General features: G+C 42.8%; 1 protein-coding gene across 9 annotated transcripts in view; it reads left to right on the top strand.

Annotated features, from left to right (window-relative positions):
• Synj1 (synaptojanin 1) overlaps positions 1-23092 on the top strand; it is a 79845-nt gene that overhangs the window by 47926 nt on the left and 8827 nt on the right. For 6 of the 9 annotated variants that reach the window (XM_029470616.1, XM_029470624.1, XM_029470621.1 and 3 more), the window contains exons 18-31: positions 10-168; positions 2521-2677; positions 3369-3486; positions 3587-3802; positions 6308-6386; positions 8462-8624; positions 11817-12026; positions 13280-13414; positions 14032-14070; positions 15856-15903; positions 16906-16944; positions 17098-17168; positions 19135-19243; positions 19468-19688. In XM_029470616.1, the coding sequence (XP_029326476.1) occupies positions 10-168; positions 2521-2677; positions 3369-3486; positions 3587-3802; positions 6308-6386; positions 8462-8624; positions 11817-12026; positions 13280-13414; positions 14032-14070; positions 15856-15903; positions 16906-16944; positions 17098-17168; positions 19135-19243; positions 19468-19688 (1764 nt within the window). The remainder of the gene's footprint in view (positions 1-9; positions 169-2520; positions 2678-3368; positions 3487-3586; positions 3803-6307; positions 6387-8461; positions 8625-11816; positions 12027-13279; positions 13415-14031; positions 14071-15855; positions 15904-16905; positions 16945-17097; positions 17169-19134; positions 19244-19467; positions 19689-23092) is intronic. The other 3 variants (XM_029470623.1, XM_029470617.1, XM_029470618.1) reach the window with 3 other exon arrangements.

Below are 23092 nucleotides of genomic sequence, written 5' to 3'. Positions count from 1 at the left end.
TGTTTCCAGGGAAGAATGCTCTTCTCCCATGACTATGTGTTTTGGTGTGGTGATTTCAACTATCGAATCGACCTTCCTAATGAAGAGGTTAAAGAGCTCATCAGACAGCAAAACTGGGATTCTCTGATCGCTGGGGATCAGCTCATCAACCAGAAAAATGCAGGACAGGTAACTGCTTCCTGAGAAGAGCGCTGTCTTACAAAAGGGGCCGTTGGAGGGCTGGGGTTGGAGGGCTGGGGACGTGGCCCAGCAATTAAGTGCACTCACTGCTCTCACAAAAAGCCCAAGCTCAGTTCCCAGCACCCACACACTGGGCAGCTCACAACCACCTGTAACTCCAGGTCCACATGTAGGCATATAAAAAGATGCACAGAAATAAAAAGTTATTTCTTTTTTTTTTTTTTTTTTTTTTTTTTTTTTTTTCCGTTAGGGAGAGGGAGAGGGAGGAGTTTGAGGGGCCAGGGAGATGAGACTGGAGTTAAAGCACTTGCCTTGCAATGCTGAAGATCAGAGTTTGATCTTCAGAGCCTAAACAGCAAGCCCCAGGTAACACCCCAGCGCAGTGGCATGCAACTGCAATCCTTAGGCAGCTAGGAAGCAGACATGAGAACCGGTCAATTGCCAGAAGGCTGTGGACCAGTCAGCCTGGAGTAAAACTACAGAATCAAGATAAATCCTGCCTCAGTGACAACTCCCAAAAGTTGTCCTCTGACCTCTACAGGTGTCCTGTGGCACATATATGCTCTCTTCACTCAACATGCATATAAATTATAAATATACATACAATAAAGAAAAGTTGTAAAAGGAGGGTATGAATTTTGACAATTAAGCATATTTTCTTATTTCATTTGTATATTTATTGGTAGTTTTTTCTACATACCTGTAGCTAAACATATAGAATTATTTTTTCTTAAAAGAATGAAAGAAAAGAAATAAGAAAGAAAGGAAGGGGAAGAGAATATTTTTAAAACGTTTATAATTATTCTTAGGAAGAAAATACGTTAATGTGTCTGTAAGATGCACTATCAAACAGAAGGCCTATAATTGTAGGAATGATAATAATGTGGAATCTCAGATTAAGTAGAAGGGCTGGGAGCCACTGGTACAGTAACTGGGGCCACCAAGCTTGAAGTCACCTCAGTGGCTGTTTCACCATCATGGATGTCAGCTCTGTTACTCCAGAGTGTGGGTGGTATCAGGTTAGATGAGTCCCAAAATCTCATACCATCTTCTACGATGGGGCAAGACTGGTGATTGAACCAAGGACCTCATGCTTCCCAGGTGCGTGCTCTGCTTCTGAGCTGCAATCCCAGTCCGTCAGAGTTCTGAATGTCTCATAAGGCAGGGTGATTTCTTTATTCATGCTTTTAAAGTTTCACTACTGGAAGAGTAAGTGGGAAAAGGTCACATTTCTCTACTGTGGGGTTTTTGGTTTTGGTTTTTTTTTTTTTTTTTTTTAATTTTTGTTCTGTTCTGTTAGAAATATTTACTAGATAGACAGATATTTTGTATGAGATTATCCAGCTCATAGCATAAAAATATAGGACTAGAGAGATGGCTCAGTCATTAAGGGCACTTGCTGCCCTATCTGAAGACCCTGGATCCAAAGCCCTACTCTGACCTCCACGGACACCAGCACACATGTGCAAAGGCAAACACAAATAAAGTACAACCAGCACCAGCAGGCTTGGGCTGCTCTCAGCCGTGGTCAAATGAGCTACTTGTGTGTTAGCAGTCAGTGAAGAGATCCGTAACTGCCAGAGTCCTGGGAATAAGACAGGGTGCTGAGCCCTAAATCATTCACCCGTATTAACCCCAGCGCCACCAAGGTTCAGGGAACATCTCAGATGATGAGGCAGAAAGCGTGTTCGGATAACAGGATGAGCAGTGCCGAACAGCATGGCTATGGCAGGCTTGCACTTAGCCGCCAAAGTTGCCTGCACCGAACCTACATAGGACCAAGCCAGCCAGAGTTGCAGAGGCCCCATCCCTTGTGGAGGAGCCATTGCAGCTGAGAGTTACTGCAGGAGGGAGGACCCTTTTTTTTTTTAAAGATATGGCCACTGGTACACTGGTTCTCAACCTATAGGCCATGACCCACTGGGAGTCACATTAGGACTGGTTCTCAACCTATAGGCCATGACCCACCGGGAGTCACATCAGGATTCATAGCAGTAGCAAAATTACAGTTCTGAAGTAGCAACCATAATTTCATGGTTGGGGTCAGCCCATGAGGAACTGTATTAAAGGGCCACAGCATCAGGGAGGGTTAGAGCTGCAGCTACAGTGGACGTCCCCACACCTATGCACATGTGTACAGCACGAGTTGGGTTTAATGAGTTATCAAAAAGGAAGACACGATGCTGAGAGGGTAGGGAGAGTTGAAGGGGCATTAGAGGTCATATGTGATCATGTTTCACTGCATGCATGAATTCCCAAAAATCAAGAAAAATTTAAAAGTTTAAATAAAAAAATAAATGTTTATGTGTTTTGAAAAAACTTTGTGTATGTTTATTTTAGATCTTTAGAGGATTCTTAGAGGGAAAAGTAACGTTTGCTCCGACCTATAAATATGACTTGTTTTCTGAAGACTATGACACAAGTGAGAAGTGTCGCACCCCTGCTTGGACAGACCGTGTCCTCTGGAGAAGGAGGAAGTGGCCTTTTGACAGATCAGGTTAGGAGTGGACTTTTTCTTTAGGTAAATTAATCTGCATTTTGTGAGGAGGAGGAAAGGAGCAAGAAGTATTGAGCAACAAAAGCCTTTTATACAAAGGTTATCTAGCATAAAACAAACAGTTTGAAAACATTTTATGTCCATATTTTTCAGTGATATAATTTTATGTAAAGTGAAGAAACATTTATTTTGTAAACTTTCTGATTCTGAACTTGTGGTTTTTGAATGACCACACTGTCAGTCAATAGAACTTTTATGAGACATTATTTGGTCCCAGGCCTTTAAGTAATTTTAGAAGTAAGTAATATCTTAATTCTTCCCAAGTAAAGAATAAAATAACTTGACCAAATATATTTCTAGATTAAAGATGTCTAATACTAGCCGGGCGTGGTGGCGCACGTCTTTAATCCCAGCACTCGGGAGGCAGAGGCAGGAGGATTTCTGAGTTCGAGGCCAGCCTGGTCTACAGAGTGAGTTCCAGGACAGCCAGGGCTATACAGAGAAACCCTGTCTTGAAAAACCAAAAAAAAAAAAAAAAAAAAAAAAAAAGATGTCTAATACTGGCTGCTTCCAGAGTTCTGTCATTCTAACCTCAGACTGCTGAAGGTTCTAGAAGGAAGTAGTCACTTACATGTGTCACATGACCTGCCTGTCCTTCTCATGTGGCCTTTCTTGAATTTTCTAATTGCAGCTGAAGATTTAGATCTCCTGAATGCTAGTTTCCAAGATGAAAGTAAAATCCTTTACACATGGACCCCTGGCACCTTGCTGCACTATGGAAGAGCTGAGCTGAAGACTTCTGACCATAGGTTTAAGCAAACTCAGTTTTTCTAATGATGCTTGACGTTTGTTTGAAATAAGTCCCTTTAGAAACATATCTAACGCATCTCCACTCCTCTGTGCCCTAAGGCCCGTCGTTGCCTTGATTGACATAGATATATTTGAAGTGGAAGCTGAAGAGAGACAAAAAATTTATAAAGAAGTTATTGCCGTCCAGGGCCCACCAGATGGCACAGTGCTGGTCTCAATCAAAAGTTCTGCACAGGAAAGTACTTTTTTTGATGATGCTTTGATTGACGAGCTCCTGCGGCAGTTTGCACACTTCGGTGAAGTTATACTCATACGGTGAGTGAGGGCTTTGTGACCCAGAGTGCGGAAAAGTAGTAGTCGCTACACTGAAAAGCCTGAGCGAGTGCCTGACAGTCCATCATATGTCTGATAGTTCCAGACTAAAGGCCGTATTCGGGTGTTATTCCAGAGCTCCTAGGTCTTTAAGCTCTCTGCTAAGAAAACGTAAAATGGATGATGAGCCTTACATGCACAATTGCAGACAAAGCTATGTTTGAGTTCAGGAGTGACCTCTTCACGGTTCTTCAGCGGTGGAGCAATGTAGCAAGCTCTGTGGCGAGGGAGCTATGCTTGGTCATTTTAGTGTTTTGAGGGGAGGGAAATAAAGGCTTGATGGCGCACACCAGTACTCTAGGATTCAAGAGGCAGGAGGACGATTACTTCAAGGCCAGCGTGAACTACATAGAGAGTATATAAGCTGTCTTTAATAAGTAAATAACCCGGAGGGACTGTTTTTATTCCCTAAGCTTAAGAAAGCTGATGTTTATATTCTAGATGTCATTGTAAATGTTCAATTCCCAGCCAGCTGAAGTGTGATGAGCAGGAACCGTCTCTTCCAGTCCTGGCCCCTGTGTTGACTTCCCCACCTGCTTTCTGCAGGACTGCAGGCCTCTTGTCTCAGCACGATTTTCTCTCACATGTCCAGCTGTTTTGGGAAATTGAATTTCATGTGTGTCTTTTAATTCCATAGGGAAAGGAGTGCTACTTAATCCCTTTGTATGTTGTGCATTTGCTTCTTTGAGGATATTTTATTTGTATCCAGTAGGCCAAGCTCTATAAGACATGGTACTGTAGAAACTGTAGAAGAGTGAGAACTTAAAGACATGGCTCTGCTTATAATCTGTTTGGAAGAGTCATTGTAGTGGCTTCTTCTCCAGATCCATGGAATGGTGATCAGGTACTTTTCATGGCAGATCTTTTCAGGGAGCAGAGGAACAAATACAATTAAAAAGACATTTTTTATTGGTCCTTTGATTTTTTCTTACCCCTCCCCCAATCTTTGAGAGCATTCTATTTTAAATCTTCAAAATCTTCTAAAACCTGAGCCTAGAGATGGCTCAGTGCACAAAGGCACTGCCTCAGTTCTGCACTTGGGACCCATGTGAAGGAGGAAGGAGAGAGCTGGCTGCACGGAGTTGTCCTCTGACGTCCACATGCATGCACTGGCAGGAATGAATCCATTTGTTCCTAAAAGACTTAAGAACTAAGGCTTTAGGAAGTACACTGTAAAGTCTCCCACATTTACAGATAACTGTAAGCCTTGCCAAGTAGAGAAATGTCAGAGCACCAAAAACATCTGTGATCTATGTGAGTGGGCAGCGAGCAGCTTCATGAACAAATGTAATCTACAGCCTTGAGCTAGAACACTCCACACTGTAAAAGGGAGAGAGACAGGGAAAGGAGAAGGGACTCACTGGGGTCTTCCTAATCCAGACTTGAAGCTAAAAGCTTTCCTCAGAATATTCTCAACATTAGAGAGAATATTGATAAGAAAATTGTCTGTTGCTGTGATAGAAAGCCGTAAGTGTCAGGACAGTTAGGGTACTCTGTCACACCAATGGTACCAAGGTGACAAGCAAAAGCACATACTAACAAGAGAGTGGGTGTGTGGTGCACAGTTACCAAAGAACAGGGGCACAGCTCACAACAGCCTTAACTAGGGGTACCCTCAATGGCAGCCATTGGGTAGCACTTTGGTAAGAACACTATCCCTGTGTATTTGGAATGACAACATTCCTGGAACTTAAGAGCTTCATGCCAGAGAAGCTGCGTCAGTTGTCTTGGTCATATCTGAGGGATTGTGAGATGTAGTCTGTGTGCACTTGATTTCAGTAGAGGAACATAGTTTGGCACACTTCTATTTGGGTCTTTTTTTAACCCTTAAAATCCATAATCTTTTAGAATGTGAGCATGAGAACGGTTTTCTCCATATCGTTGGGAAAATTCAGTTTGCAGAATTGCTTCTGTAAATCAGATGGATAACATTGTTTTATTTTTTGTTATAAATCTCATTATATAATCAGTGACTTCAAATTATGTCCTTTGTTTCATTTTCTCCCTTTTTGAAGGGTGTAGGGCGTGTCTCATTTCCAGAGTATAAACTTGGGATCGTAGCAAAGACTCAGAGAGGAAGAATTGTCTGTGCAGACAGACAACTGCAGCTCCTTGTGACCAGTTAGTTGGGTTATTTGGGGATTCCTTCTCATTAATATTATCTATTAATAATATCTGTTATCTTTCTTAATCAGAGGAAATGGCTTTCAGGAAAGTCAGTGAAACGCTGGGAATGCATAGTTCCTGGCTGCGTTGGGTCAGAGTAAAGGAAGCAGCATGGAAGTGCTGTGTGCAGAGAGCAGCCTCCCCTGAGAACCAGCCCACTGGCCACCAGCTTCTCTTTTTGGCCCCAGCTGTTCATTCATAACCAGTGGCTGGAGATTAAGCTAGTTATGTCTCTGAGAAGTTAATTATATTCTTATTCACTGTTTTTTCTTTCTCTTAAAGATTTGTAGAAGATAAAATGTGGGTTACGTTTTTGGAGGGAAGCTCTGCCTTGAATGTTCTGAGCCTCAATGGGAAAGAGGTAAGGTAGATTTGGTAATCCTAAACTATTTGACATGTCTCAAGATTGCAGCTTTACAGACAAGCAACTTGAATGCCTAGATGTGTTTTCAGTTAAGAAAAATTGAAGCCCATGAACTGCATAAGGGTTACTCAATATTTTTATTGAGACTAGTGGTCTGCCTAACTTAAGATTATTTTACTTCCCCCTTAGAGATATTAACCATTGACAGAAAAGAAAAGAAAAGATGTTCCCTGCCTAATTTGATCTCTATGATATTTAATGCAAAATATTATAAAATTTTCATTAAAAGTAGATATTCCAGCTTCTCTGCATTACTACCAAGTGGGAAGCGTGTTTTATTTACAAGAGCACCGGGCGGAAGGCGCAGGAGGCCCTTCTCTTTCCGGGGGTTATTCATGTGTGGCCAAGGGAAGGCTTTGGGGTCAGAGAACAAACATTGTAGCAGCTTCAGATGTAACTACGGGGTGTCACTAGTCTGTAATCTGAAATGTCATGGATGGGAGACTTACACTGATGACCTGGTGTAATTTTGTTTCTGTGAAATGTTGCATCTGCCAATTTTTATGAATCATTTTTCTTTTTTAGTGAAATCCTTCATTGCTAATTGTATGAATTCTAGGTTCCATTTGTCCAACAGTGAGCAACTCCCTCAGGCGTTTAACAGCCTCTGAACTTGTCATGTTATGTTTGCTTCCTTAATGAAGAATATTTGCATGTGTATATTGCCTGAGGTTTGTTTGTTTTTGAACATAGTACTAATATATTCATGTCAAAATGATAAAAAAAAAAGCCGAAATATAAGATAATACTTAGTTGGCCCTTTTGAAAGTTATACATTTCTAAAACTCTCATGTGTTAACTTTGTTAGAATCATTAATTTAATTCTAAGTTTTTCAGGTATTATCCCATTTCAGAGAAAAAAATATGAAGCAGCCTAGGCTGCATAGACACACACATACACACACATACACAGACACACATACATACACACACACACACAGACACACATACACACACACATACACACAGATTTTAAATGATATTTGCAAATATAAAAGATTTTTGTTGATTTAATGAACTGTGAAATGTATAGGCAAATGATGAATTAATTTCAGTCCCTGAGTCTGATAAAACAAGTAAGGGATTTAAGGACTCTGACTTCAAAGTTCAGTTACTGTCAGACAGCCATGCTGTTTAAGTGAGTAGCTTTGGACCTCGGTGCCTTCGGGGAATCCAGAGAGTACTAATACTTTGAGCTGGAATCTACCCACAGAATTGCCAGCTGTCGGCACGGTGCATTGACCATACCTGTGCAAATCATTTGTAAATATTCAAAAACCTAGTCTTCCACCCACTATGGAACCCTTCAAACAAAAGAGTTGAAACTGAGAAAGAGCTCGTAACCAAGAAGCTGGTCTTTCAAGTGCTGTGGACTTTAAGTGAGAGTGTATCATCTTTGTGGCCATGATGAAATAGTCTTCTTTAACAGTACATTTTTGAAGAATTTTTAAAAGTACAATGAGACACAGAGTAACTTGGTTGTCACATGTTGGTTTATTGAATCATCCTGAGATGTAAAAGTCACGTCAGTGAAGAAGGAAAGCTAGGGCGTGCTTTACATGGTGCTGCCATTCCGCTTCCACGACAGTTCATTCTTGTAGAAGCTTCAAGATAATCTTCACAGAACATTCTCTTGACATTTGAAATGCTAACAGCCTGGCTTAGCACACACAGCATCCAGTCGGGCAGCCCTCAGGACTGCTGTGCCAGTGAGAGAGAGCCACACAGCACGAGAGCATGCTCAAGGTCTGTCTCTCCTGTGCTTGTTTCAGTGGAGGAACCGTTACCTAGCTATGGATCCAAACCAGAACTGCATAGCTGTTATCAGCGGTTTGTCTTTGGCCAGAGTAAAGGAATCCTAACTACTTCTATTCGGCATCATAAGCTCTTAAAGGCAGACTGTGAACAGCCTCCACGTGGAATTTTAATGTGTGTGCTGTAACATGGGCACCCTTCTTCCACCATAGTTTTCATGTTAATATATTTTCTGTGTCTTTTTTTATATCAACTAGCTATTAAATCGGACTATAACAATTACTTTAAAAAGTCCAGACTGGATCCAACATTTGGAAGAAGAGATGAGTTTAGAGAAAATCAGTGTCACGTTGCCCTCATCAGCAAGCTCCACCCTGCTTGGTGAAGACGCAGAGGTCGCTGCAGACTTTGACATGGAAGGTGTGTCTGTTGAGCAGGTTTGTCCTGCATGTATGAGAAGGTTGTCCCAGCACTAAGGTTTCTCTGTCTCCTTGAACACAGTGTTAATAGTGATTTGTCTTCTATAGTATAATGTTTATCTGATTACATTGTACCTGGTAATTTATGTGTTATTTTGTCATTAAATAGTAAATACAGTTGTGCAGTTTATATTGTATGAGCATGAATTGGTATTTTGAGTGTGCCAATTTGTGCCAAAATTATAGTTAAGTAGAAATTCCAATAAGTTCATAATTACTAAAAAAAGAAGATATGTTCCAAAGGAGTTTAGAAAGAGTCCAAGTGGCTCATTTGGAACTGAACCCATGCATGAAAAGGTAGTGACTTTGGGACAAATCGTGTGGGCATTGCTGTTTTCTTAAACATTATTTGAAAGTCTGTTTGCTTTCTAGTACTACATGCTGTATGTGTGAGCATAGCTTTCATCAGGATTCAGCTCTGAGAGAGTGAGTGATTGATGTCTGTGAGGCCCTGGTTCTGTCACGAGCCTGTCCAAAAATGCATACCTGACTCTGCACTGCAAGAAAGTACATCTAAGTTAACATCTTTTAGGATAATCACTGGCTTTTGCATTGGTCATTTACTTGATCCACAGATATGCACTCTGTGTGCCAGGTTGTGCTGGCTCCTTTCTAGTTGTGACCGAATCCCCTACAGAAACAGGTTACAGAGAATATATTTATTTTGGCTCATGATTCTAAAGGTTCAGTCCTTGGTTGATCCGTCCATACCCTTGGAGAAGCACCATGGAGGCAGGAACAGATGGTAGAAGCTGGTCTACCGCAGAGACAAGCTCCTGCTGACCTGGTTGCTCCAGCTAGGTCATGCACCCTACTCTATTACTTTGTAATAATTCCATCGTCTTCTGCACCCATCAGGCACAGTGCACTCACAGTGTCAGAGTTGTCACCTAGTCACCTCAGGGTGCTCTCACAGACACATCCAGACATGGGCTCCAGTGATCTCCTACCTGCGTAGGCCATCAAGTTGAGCCAAAATCAACCATCATAGAGGCTTGGCAGATGCTGCAGATTCTGTGAGCGCATCTTTGTTGGTTCCTTCTAGGACGCATTGTTTTCTAGGTGTTTTCCACCTGGATGCAGGTAATCATAGTAAGGATGTCCGTGTAATAATGAGTAGCTGTGTGGTAGGCCATAGAAAGGGTTTCAATTTAAAAGAAAAATCGAGGCGCTGGAGAGATGGCTCACTGCTTAAGAGCACTGGCCAGGCGCTCTTGTAGAAGACCCAACATCCACATGGTGAATCTGTAGCTCCAGCTCCAGGGGCTCTGACACACTCTTGTGGTCTCTTCAGTCACTACATTCATGTTACACATACATGCATGCAAACACTCATATACATAAAAAAATAAAACTATTTTTAAAAGTCAAGGAAAGAGCAGCCAGCACTTAGGAGACAAAGGCAGGCAAATCTCTGTGAGTTTGAGGCCAGCCTGGTCTACAAGTGAGTCGAGGACAGCCAGGGTTCTGTTATAGGGAAACCCTGTCACACAGAGAGAGAGAGACAGAGACAGAGACAGAGACAGAGACAGAGAGAGACAGGAAGAGAGGAGAGGAGAGAAGAAAAGAAAAGAAAAGAAAAAAAGAAGAGAAGAGAAAAGAGAAGAAGAGAAGAAAGTATAACCAGAAAGGAATGGTCCATGATACCTCATACTTTAGAAAGATGAGGGAGAAGATAAGGACAGACACTTCTCTGATGTAGGAGCAGCGAGGGAGGCTGTTAGTGGCCTTTGTAAGTCATCTTGGTGGTGTGGGAAAGCCGGCTGGTGCGATTTGCTGTGGGTGGAAGGTGAAGAATTGGGGTTACAGAACAGTTACTTTTCAGTGGGAGGAGCCTGAGAGAGCTGAGTGCTGCTGGAGGGGCTGGTGCAAAGGAGGCTAACACTGAGAGGGTCGGCAGGAGGAAGCAAGGTTTGAGGACAGCGGAGTTCTCGTGCGGGGCCCAGGCATCCTACCCTGTCCTGGACAGCATCAGCTGTGTGGTGAGAATGCAGTTTGCTGAGCTAATTGGTAGAGGCTCTATCCTGAGACTTCTGTCAGGTTTATGATTTCACATCATTTGCAGGCGTGGGACAATTCTACAGTTTTAGGGAACTTGGGGGACCCCGAGGAGATTGAATTATAAACATTGTTAATGTAACTGTGAAGACTTCATGTTTTTTCCAGGACACTCACAGACAAGTGCGGTTGGCAGAGATGTGAGGTGTGAGTGATGATTGATAGGGTTTGTCAGGCACAGGCAACAGGAGAGACATAGTGAACATCTGAAGCCAAACCCAGAAGGGACGACATTGGGCAGGGCTGAAGTGCAAGGGAGGAAGCCCTAGATCTGCTGAAGGGCTGAGAGAGTGAAGCGTTGCAGGTTAGGACCCAGAGGCTGCACAGCTGAGAGGACGGTGTGCACAGTGTGGAAGCAGTCCTGTCGGTGAGGACAGTGCTGAGCTGTTGAGGTTGCCGTTCATGCTGTCCATAGGACTTGAGTGTGTGCAGAAAGGTGTTAGGGCCCCCTTACTGTGGTGCTTTCTGCTTAGTCCTGAATGCCTTACTAGTTCACTCACTGGAAGGGCAGAGCGTGGAGATTTCTGAGGTAGGTGAGATAAAGGGTGTCTCATAGACTCCTAGTGACATAGCCTTAAAAAAAGTAGGACTTGGAAGGAAGGCTAGTGTTATAGGTTGTGAATGCTGTTGCATGGGGTACCCTGACCCCACTCCCTAACCCTTAGGTAAGTGGAGATGAGACCTGATGGGAGAGTGAAAAGTCTTGAAATAGAAGCCTTCTGGCTAAGGGTGTATGACTGCCCGGGGCCTTGTTTACTGTTAGGTTGGACCTGGGTTGGGCAGAGAGTAGAGGCAGTCACACAGAACACATGGGCAAAGTTGGCTTCATAGCTGCTCAGCTACTAGAGCTTTCAGTCACGCAAGCTCCGGGTGCAGCTACAGCTGAAGGAATGGATCTTTAGACTCTAAGAGCATTTGCACTGACTCTAATTTTTACATTTACAAATATTTTACATGCCTTTATGCTTATTCCCTGTGTGGGTGGTACCTTAACAGTTTTAACTTGTCTTTCGCCCTGGAAGGCCTGATATAAAAAGGTAAAAGGTGCTGTCTTTGGTGGCCTTGCCTTTGCTAGGTGACGTCGATGACTACAGTGCTGAGGTAGAGGAGCTTCTTCCGCAGCATCTGCAGCCGTCCTCCAGTTCCGGCCTTGGCACTTCTCCAAGTTCTTCACCCCGGACCAGTCCCTGCCAGTCACCCACAGTACCAGAGTACTCCGCACCTTCTCTACCCATCAGACCTAGTCGAGCGCCGTCAAGAACTCCAGGACCTCCAAGTTCGCAGGGTGCGTGTTTTATTTGAAAATTTGGTGTGACTTTGTCTAGACGGTTTGTGTGAACTTTGGAGTACTGCTGTATCCTTGTTTGCTCTCTGTTGCTGTGATGAAGACACTGACTGTGATGGCTGGTCTTACGTCAGCTTCACACAAACCTTAATTGAGAAAATGCTTCCATAAGATCCAGCTATCAGGACATCTCATAATTAGTGATTGATGGGGGAGGTTCCAGCCCATTGTAGGTGGTGCATCTCTGAGCTGATGGCCCTGGGCTTCTATAAGAAAGCAGGCTGAGCAAGCAGGGACAGGAAGCCAGTTAGAAGCGCCCCTCCATGGCCTCGGCATCAGCTCCTGCCTCCAGGTTCCTGCCCTGATTTCCTTTAGTGATAAACAGGATTATGGAAGTGTAAGCCAGATAAGCTTTAATTCCTCCCCAACTTGCTTTTTTGGTCTTGGTGTTTCATGTCACCAATAGAAACCCTAACCCACTGACCAAAGCCAGCTTGGGAGGGAAGCGTTTATTTGCTTTACAGGTGATAAGGGAAGCCAGAAGCTCAAGGCAAGAATCTGGAGACTTGCTCCCAATGGCTAACTCAGTGTACTTTCCTATTCCTGCTGGGCCACCTGCCCAAGGGTAGTGCCACCCACAAGGTCTGACCCCGTCCGTCAGTCACTAATCAAAGGGACTGGCCTGCAAGCCAGTCTGACATAGACAACTCCTCAGTTGAAGGGACTCTTAACTTGTATCAAGTGGACACAAACTAACCAGCACAGGATTTTTTAGCTTTTAGCCCAGGCACTGAGTGCCCTGTAACAGGAGTGGATTCCTGACAGTAACTCTACTCTCAGTGCAGAAGCATGACAGCACTGCTGCCACAGGATGCCCTGTCTCAGTCCTGGTTATGTGCTCAGGGGCGTCTGAGCTTGACAACTTGTGATTTTCTACTCTGAGATAAGAACACTTGACTCATTGGGCTTTTCCCCTCTCTTCTTGGCTGGCCGGCAAGTTATGTATGACTTAAACAGTAAATGTTGTCCCTTAATAGTCAGTCCTCCTTAGTAAGTCAGCGCAGGGCAGCAGCATGGTGTCCATGGTTCCAGAGGGGTTCTTCGGTGGACTGCTGCTATAGTCACCGAGAGTGTTCTGTTCTTTCTCTAATGCACAGACCTTTGAGAGGAGAGAGTTAGGTCACTTCATTACGCATGCACGTTCCGTCTCACTAGCGCCCGCCCGGTTGGCCTCACTTTACTCACTTTCTTAGGCTCTCCAGTTGACACTCAACCAGCGACCCAGAAGGATTCTTCCCAGACTCTAGAGCCCAAGAGACCACCCCCTCCCCGCCCAGTCGCTCCTCCGGCACGTCCTGCCCCACCACAGAGACCACCTCCACCTTCAGGTAACCAACTACTCTTAGGATGCCTGTTTAACTTAAAAATTTCCTCTACTTCATTTAAACGCATTGTGCATGTTTTCATCTGTATCCTCAGGATGTTGTGGGTGTGTTTGTGTGACCATTATTGATACCTCTTGAACTTGTCTAAAAGGAGTTCTGAGGAGCAACAGGACAGCATGTCTAGTGAGCAGGGTTTATGAGCACGGCCAGCTGCCTCCTTGCCGTGCACAGGAGACACTTGTTTGGGTTTGGCTACTTTGATTGGTTGGGCATGTATGATGTTCTTGGGCAAATCTAAGTTTATTTTTTTTAATTCCTCATCTGTAGCTTTATAAAGACAATTAACAGTTATTAATTTCTGAAAAATGTATTTGAGAACTGAAGTACACACATGTTTTTAATATGTTTTATATACCTCTTTAAATATTCTCTTAGCTAAATGCAGTGTTCAGTTCTTGTGAGCATATACATTGAATAACAGCTTTGTGTAATGTCTAGATATTTACACAATCATATACATACGATGTGTGCTTTCATGATTATTAGAGTAGATATTGACATTTCAACTCCTTATTTAATGTCATTCTCTTTCTGCTGCCTAATTTCTTATGAACTATAAGGGGCTAGGAGTCCTGCGCCTGCTAGAAAAGAATTTGGAGGTAACCATTTACATTTGCTATCCTGTGTGAATGCTGGCTTATTAATACTTTGGAGTTTGAACCATGTAACTCAGAGACAGTTTAAATCTGTTTGGTAAGCATCAAAATGTGTGCATTTATACTCCACGCTAAAAGAGTTCCAAACATCTACGTTCCCGTTAACATATTAGAGCTTAGTTATTCCGTGAGTATAACTAATAAACTCTATCTTATTTTGCATTTTGAATAAATCATCAACTTCTTGCCTCATCTGTTTCTGTAAGACTATAACATTTCTTCTTTTCAATGTATTGTATTCACTATTGTCTGCTTTTATTTAAGCAGTAATTTGTTTGGTTAACATGAAAACTGGAAGTAGGGCTTTGCATGCACCCCTGTGCTCACCTGACACGTGCAAGGCCTGGAATCAGTCTCTGGCACTTACATCACAAAGGGTGAGCAGACAGCTCGGTCTGAAGCCAACTCCCCAGGCTCTAACTTACTACACACAATAAGACTGAAGGCAAGATGGAGCTTGTTTGTCCCAATCCTTCAGAGCTTGCGCAGCTCCAGCTAATGCTGCTAAAGCCCCGGCCAGACAGAGGTCCTGGCTACCTGCCATTGTTGGTCCTGAGGTTCAGGGCCAGTGATGGAACTAACACTGCTTATGAGAAGATCTCAATGTGAGGATTTTGTAATAATAGCTAAATTATGTGAACAGTGTAGCTTCTATGAAATATTTCTTCTTTCATCTATGTTTACTTTTAGGATGAATTCTGATGCTTTACTAGGAAAATAATCTGTAGAAAATAAATTTGGAAATGAACTTGTGAAAACTTGTATTATCAAACCAGTAGCTTATTTAGAAATATGTTTCCATTTTTAACTGCCTCTCTTCACAATTTCTCTACCAGCTGTCTTATTCTGCAGCCACTAACCACCTGAGACAGCGAGCGCAGTGACTCACCAGAAACTAACTTTGAGACATTAGTGTCTTTCCATAAAAATTTAAGATGGGGCTGGTGAGATGGCTCAGCAGTTAAGATCGCCGACTGCTCTTCCAAAGGTCCTAAGCTCAAATCCCAGCAACCACATGGTGGCTCACAACCATCCGTAACGAAATCTGATGCTCTCTTCTGGAGTGTCTGAAGACAGCTACAGTGTACTTACATATAATAAATAAATAAATACATAAATATTTTTTTTAATTTAAGATGAAATTGAAACTTCATTTATGATTATTTTCCTTTTTGACTGTCAAATAACATATTTGTAGTCTAGACATAAGAATGAGATGATCATAAAGTCTTACATTAAACAATATTTTTGGTTCCTTCCTGCTGGTGATTTCAGATAAAGAGAAAGCTGTGACTACTTCTGTTCTTAGGTTTGAGGGAAGGGAGGGGCTAAAGTCACTTTGTTGTTGTTGGCTTTTTTGTTTTGTTTTGTTTTTTTGTCCCATCCCACCTCCACCCCACCCCAAGACAGGGTTTCTCTGTATAGCCCTGGCTGTCCTGGAGCTCACTCTGTAGACCAGGCTGGCCTCGAACTCAGAAATCTGCCTGCCTCTGCCTCCCGAGTGCTGGGATTAAAGGCGTGTGCCACCACCGCCCGGCTTTTTGTTTTTGTTTTTTTGTTTTGTTTAATTTTTTATTTATTTTTCTAAAGTCACTTTGGTTAGATTGATAACTTGCAAGAGATTTAAAGCGATAAAAGACCCTTCGTGCAAGAATAATTGTGCGCCTGACTTTCATCCTGTGCTCTGGGATCTGAACAATATATAGCTTTTGTTCTTTTTCTAAAAAGGTGTTGGAGCCCCTCCCAGTCCTGGGGTTGCTAGGAGAGAGATAGAAGGTAACAAGGTTTCTGCCTTATAGACATGGTTTTGTTGTGTCTGTCCTCCAGTGTTTAAAGGCACACTGAGTCCTAGCAGAAGCCGCCTCTTTCTCCTTCCTTGTACTTTCTCTCCTTTCCTTCTGTGTTGTGTGTATATTTCCAGTGGTGATTCCCTCGTGTCCCTGGGGTTCCTGTGTTGTTCATACCTGGTCCTCTGTACTCAGGCCATGAAATCCTGATGAAGGAAAGAAGAATCCCTTCATTGTTATTCTTAAATAAGTCCTATGTTAGACAGTGTTCTGGGTTAACCTGAAGATTATAAATTAGAGACTATGCGGTCCAAGAACCTAGTATTCATTCTATAGATTTTTCTAATAGGAGGCACTTCTAAAGATTTTGGCATTGAGCTCGATGTTCTTAAAAGATCACTAAGACCACAACTATATGGGCTGTGCTATTTAATAGAGCCATTGTACTTGAATTTCTTCTCAAAATGGAAAGACTTAGATAATGCTTGATCATATCTTCTACTCTCTTTGTCCTCAGAGTAATTCTCTCTTCATCCATAGGCTATCTTCCTAATGAGTTTGCACCATATTGTAACACAGCTGTAAATATGTCTATGCCTGTCTTCTGTCCTGATCCTACTAGTCTATTGTAGAAACCTGAAAGACCTCACCCTAAGGTAGCTGTATCCACAGTCAGACCTCTGATGTGACAGGCTAAGCTCTTGGGAGCTGTGGCTCAGGAGCCATTTGTCTGCCAGGCTGTAAGGAGCAGCTGACCAGGTCTTCAAGGTTCATGGGCAGAGGTCTGTGAAGACCGCCATCTTAGCATGACTCCCTTTGTCTCCCATGCAGGTCTCTAATATTCCCTGCTCTGTCTTTACCCAGAGTGCGGTGCTCGTTTTGTTGCTGTCTCCTTTGTCTCTGTGGCAGTGAACAGAGCAGTCAGGTGATGCTGTGCACTGTGGTTTTACTGTTTACTTATGATTCATTCTTTTTCCTTTCTGCTTCAAAGCACCCAAAAGCCCTGGAACAGCACGGAAAGATAATATAGGTAAAAACACTTGAATATAGTTACTTCCCCTTAAAACTGGACCATGCAATAGACTGGGAATAGAAGTACATGGCTTCTTATTTCTTTTTACTTTTTTTTAAAATTTTCTTTCTTATACTTAAATACACAATGTGATTGATGTCTTTGTTTCAGGGCGTAATCAGCCTTCCCCTCAAGCCGGACTTGCAGGCCCAGGACCCGCTGGATACGGTGCGGCTAGACCGGTAGGTTAACACCTCGCCTGGGAGTTAAGAGGTGTGTGTCCTAGGTTCCAGTTTGCAGCTAGTCTGTTTGTTACCTTGGAGCGAATCAAAAGAAACCTCCCAGGCGTCAGTGCTTCAGCTCTAAAGTAAGGGAACTGGTCCTCTCTGAGCTATAGCTCCTAGACTTGCTAATGACTACACTAACTGGTTTGGATAAAAATAATGTACTTAATTATGGCTGCTAAATAAAGATCTTGGTGTCTTTCAAAATATGAAGAGCTAATGTATTTGGGTAGCTGTTTTGTCATTTAAGCTGTTTAATCAATGGAAATACTAAGTTATCCTTTCAGCCAGGTATGGTGGCACACAACTTTAATCCTAGCACTCAGGAGGCAGGGGCAAGTGGATCTCTCTGAGACTGAGACCTGCATGGTCCATATAGTAAGTTTCTAGGACAGTCAGGACTATGTAGAGAGACCCTGTGTCACCCTATTCCCAAAATAATATTTTTAAAGACTTTAATTAGCATAAAATTGTAATAGAATACTTAAACTGTTTCTAAAGATACTAAAAATAGGAAGGGAGAGATGGCGTGCAAGATTCTTTTCAATACTTTATAAACCTATGGCTTTCTGTGTGTTTATCATATGTTCTATTTTATATATGTGTGTGTGTGTTTATGTGTAGATGTATAATTTTATTCATTATTCCCTCAAATTCCTCTGAGCTATGACATATACTCAGAAAGAAAAAGATAGGCCATAGAGATGGCTCAGTGGGTAAAGAGCCTGCCGTGCAAGCCTGAGGACCGTGTTGTACCCTTGCATAACCCACGCCATGATGGGAGGAGAGACCCAACAGTTTCCTGTGATGTCACACATGTGCCATGCTTGAATGCCTGTGCACACACACAAATAACATTTTTTTAAAAAGTGTAACTTACAGCATTATAGTAGAAACTACATCTGAATAGTGGAGACCCTGGAACTATCACCATGCTTAGATTATAGATCTCTTCACTTAGCAACCTGAAGGTCCTTGTCTACGTGTCATTCTATTCTCTACATTAAAATGTCTATAGAACATACCTCAAGATAATTGTTACTTTCTCTAGTTCACACAGAGGGACGTCTGCTTATACTGACTGTACTGCCACACTGCCCCCTGCACCTTGATACAGTGTAGGGATCAGGAAGGGAAGTCGGGATCTTTGTGTGGTTGAAAGTTGCCTTACATCTATAATTCAGCATTTAGGTGGCTGAGGCTGGGCAGCTGCTGTTGTGAGTCCAAGGCTACCCTGGTCTACATAGTGAGTTCCAGAGTAGCCTAGGATTACAGTGAGACCTTTGCTTAAAACACACAGACCCAAACCAAAAATCTATACTAATTTCAACTTTAAATAAGTATATGGGCTTAGAGCCTTCACCAAACATAGGAGAATAAAAAAACATTGTTCACCAATGTGTCTTCTCGTTTATTTAGTTTAGAATATTTAGTTAGATATTTAAGAATGTTATTTCATGTTTAAAACAGTGCAGAATAGGTTAATTCTGTAGTCACCCAGTATGTTAGGTTTATCTCCACCATTTATGCTCTCAGAGCGTCCCATCTCTTCCTTAAGGTAGCACACTCACGGTCAGGTCCCTCACCTGCAGCTAGACAGGCATGAGTTTACATCCTAATACTAGTCCTCTGTATGCATGACTTCACCCTAATTTAAAATAAAGATGACAAAGTCATATATGAAGATTTTTTGAAGGTTAGATAAAAATGTCTATATCATACTTACAAGTGCCTGGTACACAGAACACTGTCAAAAATAAAAAGGAAAGGATCATTGTTTGGCTACAAGTCAAGAACAGTTAAAACAGCAAATGCTAACAGTGGGAAATTATACCAGAGAGTCAGCGAGCCATGGAAGCATGTATTCTCACAGACCCCAACTGCTGAAAATGGACTAATGTCACTAATATGTTTGTATCTGTAGACAATTCCAGCTCGTGCTGGAGTGATCAGCGCCCCTCAGAGCCAGGCTCGGGTATGTGCTGGAAGGCTGACTCCTGACAGCCAAAGCAAGCCCTCGGAGACATTGAAAGGTAGGCACTGCGGGGCACTCGTGGTTCTGTGATTCTCCTTTTACTCTTTTTCCACCCTCCATAAAACCTAACACATTCACATGGGAATCTTCTCTCTTGGACCCCTAGAATTGAGGCTGTTTGCCATGAGAAAGGGCAACAACTAGAATAGCTCTGCCCATTAACAAGAGAACAACCACGATGTTTAGAGCACAGCTAATGTGTGACAATCCTTGGTGTTTTAGGTCCTGCTGTTCTTCCAGAACCACTGAAGCCTCAGGCTGCATTTCCTCAGCAGCCTTCTCTGCCCACACCTGCTCAAAAGTTACAGGACCCACTTGTCCCCATAGCAGCAGCTACTATGCCTCCCTCTGGCCCCCAACCAAATTTGGAAACCCCCCCACAGCCCCCACCTCGGAGCAGGTCATCTCAAAGCTTGCCTTCAGATTCCTCACCACAGCTGCAGGTAAGTGTCACTGCTGAGGAAGTGTCTCTGATGTGCACACACGCTGCAGCCCAGCAGTGTGGAGCACACTTATCTTAATGACCAGCGTTTATTTTTGCGTCTTGAAAGTAATAGCATCTTGAGAGGACTTTGGTGCCTTAAATGACTCCATGCTATTGACTACTCAAGAATTTGAACAGTTTGTTTGTTTGTTTGTTTGTATGTGTTGCTTAAGTAAGAAAATCTCAGAGAACAGCAGGAGGGGTTAGGAGGTAATCTCAGGTTAGGAGGCAGAGGTAGGAGAATCACAAGTTCAAGGCCATCCTGGTCCTCATAGTAAGTTCCAGGCTAGCTAGAGCTAAAAGCCAAACAGTTCTCAGTTCCCCTGATACTAGGGCAGGGTTCTTTAGGAAGTCCACGTACTTCCTCCTGGTAATCTGTAACATTTTAAACACATTGTTTGCTGTGGGCAGTCAGTTACTTAGCTGACCGATGATATTGGAGTCTCTCTCATTACTGCTGAGGTGATGAGTTAGTGAGAGAGAGAGAGAGAGAGAGAAAGAGAGAGAGAGAGGCAAATCAAGACTAGCTACATGTTTACACGCTGCCATGATGGCTCATTTCCTGCAGCGTGAGGCTTCAGTGCCTCCTGATGTGAGCAGCGCTTCTTCTCCCTGTTGAGCTGGCACTGATGGGTCCTGAGGTTGCAGTCGTTACAGGAGTAGCTTAGAAAGTTTGGGCTTTAAGCAGAAAGCTCATTCACTCCCACAAAAACCACAGAAGAGCACATCCGCACATCAGTGTCTCCTAGGAAATTGTTCCATGGCCCTGACATGCTGAAGTCATGGGCAGTCCTGCTGTCTCATATCTGCAGCAGTACTGTGTGTTAGGTTGTTGTGATAACTACTGTGATTACTACATGTAAGCTATTCTGTATTTATACTCTGTCTTAGTTTTGTTGTGTTCATTTAACTAAAGTTGATAAATTTAATAAGTACATTTTGCTGGCTCACAAATTCTTTACTTGAAAATGCCATCAAAGCCAAATCAATGTGTAAAGTTTTAGAAGGCCATGATTTCATCTGAAATATTGTATATTGGCAGTAGCCTCTGAACATGGTTTATGAGTACTAATTTGTATTTTTACAGCTATACGGGTATATCAACCTAGTTGGCAAACTATTTCACACATATCTCTGTTGCAAAGCAAACACTAGAGTAGCTTAGACTCAAAAGCCATTAGCATTGGCACTCGCCTAGGCTATTGCTTAGGTCGTGAAAGCTAAAGTAAACAATAGAAAAACGTCAAATGCTCTCAGAGGATGGAAACTAAAGGTTACTCTCGTGTGGGTTGTAGTAGTAGTGCTAAAGGTAGTTTAGAGAAAACGTGTACTACTCGCCCCCTTCTCCAACAGTGACGAGCTAGTCAATGTGAATGCTGTCAACACTACTTTAAGGCACCGCTTCAGAATAGAAGCGGCCACAGCTCCACCCACTGTAATGGCGATTAGTATCCACACACCAATATGAAAGCAGAACAGGGCTCTGCCATGAAACACTTCAGCAAGAGCAAATGGCAAATGACTAGAAACAACTAGAGGCTTGGGGAGGAGCCTTCTGTGGCACGGCACTGAAGTCAGACCATGTAGATGATAAGCAACCATTTTCTCAGACCCTTTCCTTTGTTTGGAATCTTTATTTCTCACTAAAGTGAGGTTGGTGAGACTTAGCAGCCAACAGCACAGAGTTTACAGGTGACATGGTAGACTGTTTTGGACAGCCCCCCCCCCTCTTTTGAGTGTGTATTCATGATACTGTTGTACCTTCAGATGTTGTTCCACAGGAACCATCTGCCTAGAGTTTTTTGAGACAGAGTCTTTTCAGGGAGCAAGGGCACGCTGAGGAGCTGTGTCTGGCTACACTGAGCTGCGGGGATTGCCTGTGCTGAGATTACAGCACTAGGCCCAGTTTTTTGCATGGGTCCTGGGAATTGAATCCTGGTTCTTTTGCATTCTCTTGCTTACATGGCAAACACTTTACTGAGCTGAGCCATTCCCCCAGCCCTGAATGAATCTTGCTACAGTCTATTTACCAAAGCTGACAGAGACCTGCTCTGAGTTCTAGTTCTCCTTGCCTGAGCCATCCATATTTGACACTCTGCCTTCCCAGGTCTTTTTATGTGTCGCCCGGGATGAAGGGGCACATTGACTAGTGTCCCCTGAGGAGGAGTGTGGTGCCAAGTGGGACAGGAAGGAAGCACTCCTGCCGTTCTCTACCTTTTGAATTTGGAATCAGAAGAGTAATCGTGCTGTTTTTTTAAAAATTGGTACAAATTTGAAAATTTCTCCTAAGAAGCTGCAAGTTTAATAGTGAGATTTTTCTATACATTGAGTATACATAAAATGTATTCACGTACATACCACTGGTGAGAATTTTAATTGTGACAAGTTTAGTATTTTATTATTATTATTGAATTATTTGTTATTTTGTTCAGTGTTGTATTGCTTCAGAATTGGATTTTGGGTAATGTCCTAAGTATTAATCCAGGCCCACCTCTATGGTGTATCTAAAGCATAGAGACACGTGAGCTAGCTTTACCCTGTCGCCTACTGCTCTTTAGCTCCAGATATGCTCTATGTCCTTTACATGTCCTAACAGTGGCTCACAGGTCTGACTTCTAATATCTTATCATCTCACTGTGAGCTAAAATCTAGAAAGAGGGGAACGAAACAGACAGCACAGTGACAGACCTGCACAGGACACCATTGGAGAGCTGAGAGCAAGGGAAGGACCCAGCAGAAGTCTGCGTTCAAGGTTTACTTCAAAGCATCACACTAGTGCTTATCAGTGGCAGGACACTGGCCACATCACGTCCTTGGTTATCAAGACAGTGGAGGCTGAAGACACAGAGCATCACGTTACTGGTGTATGTCAGTGGTAGGACATTAGCCACACGTGCATAACCGATGCTAAAGTGTGTCATGTGTCTCTAAGGAGTCAAGGTTTGTTTACTGCTTACACGTTTCACTGTTTACACAGCAGCTTCAGTCTTAGAAGGCCAAGTTTCTTAAGAACTCCAGATTGTTTTAAATACAGTGAAATTACTGAAAGATAATAATTTAGGATTTAAACACCAAAAATTAGTTTCTACCTAGTTGTACTTTCCAACTAATAAACAGTAAGGGAATTCATTTTCTAAATCCTTCAGAAAATGTGAGTGGCATAGAGCAAGCCTGGATCCTGACGTTCTGTAACAACAATGGTGAGGCTGTGCTTCTGCAAAGGAGATGTGCATTTCTCTAGCCTTCCGGGTCTGAACTATGGAGTGACAAACCTGGCTAGTCATCAGCCTAAACACTGCTAAAGCACGCATCCTAGGGTTACACTGCTAAAGCACACATCCTAGGGTTACACTGCTAAAGCAC

This window comes from Mus caroli, chromosome 16 (assembly GCF_900094665.2).
Source record: "Mus caroli chromosome 16, CAROLI_EIJ_v1.1, whole genome shotgun sequence".
Classification (NCBI taxonomy): domain Eukaryota; kingdom Metazoa; phylum Chordata; class Mammalia; order Rodentia; family Muridae; genus Mus; species Mus caroli.
The sequence above is the reverse complement of the archived record's forward strand: the minus strand, read 5'-3'. Positions and strand labels throughout refer to the sequence as shown.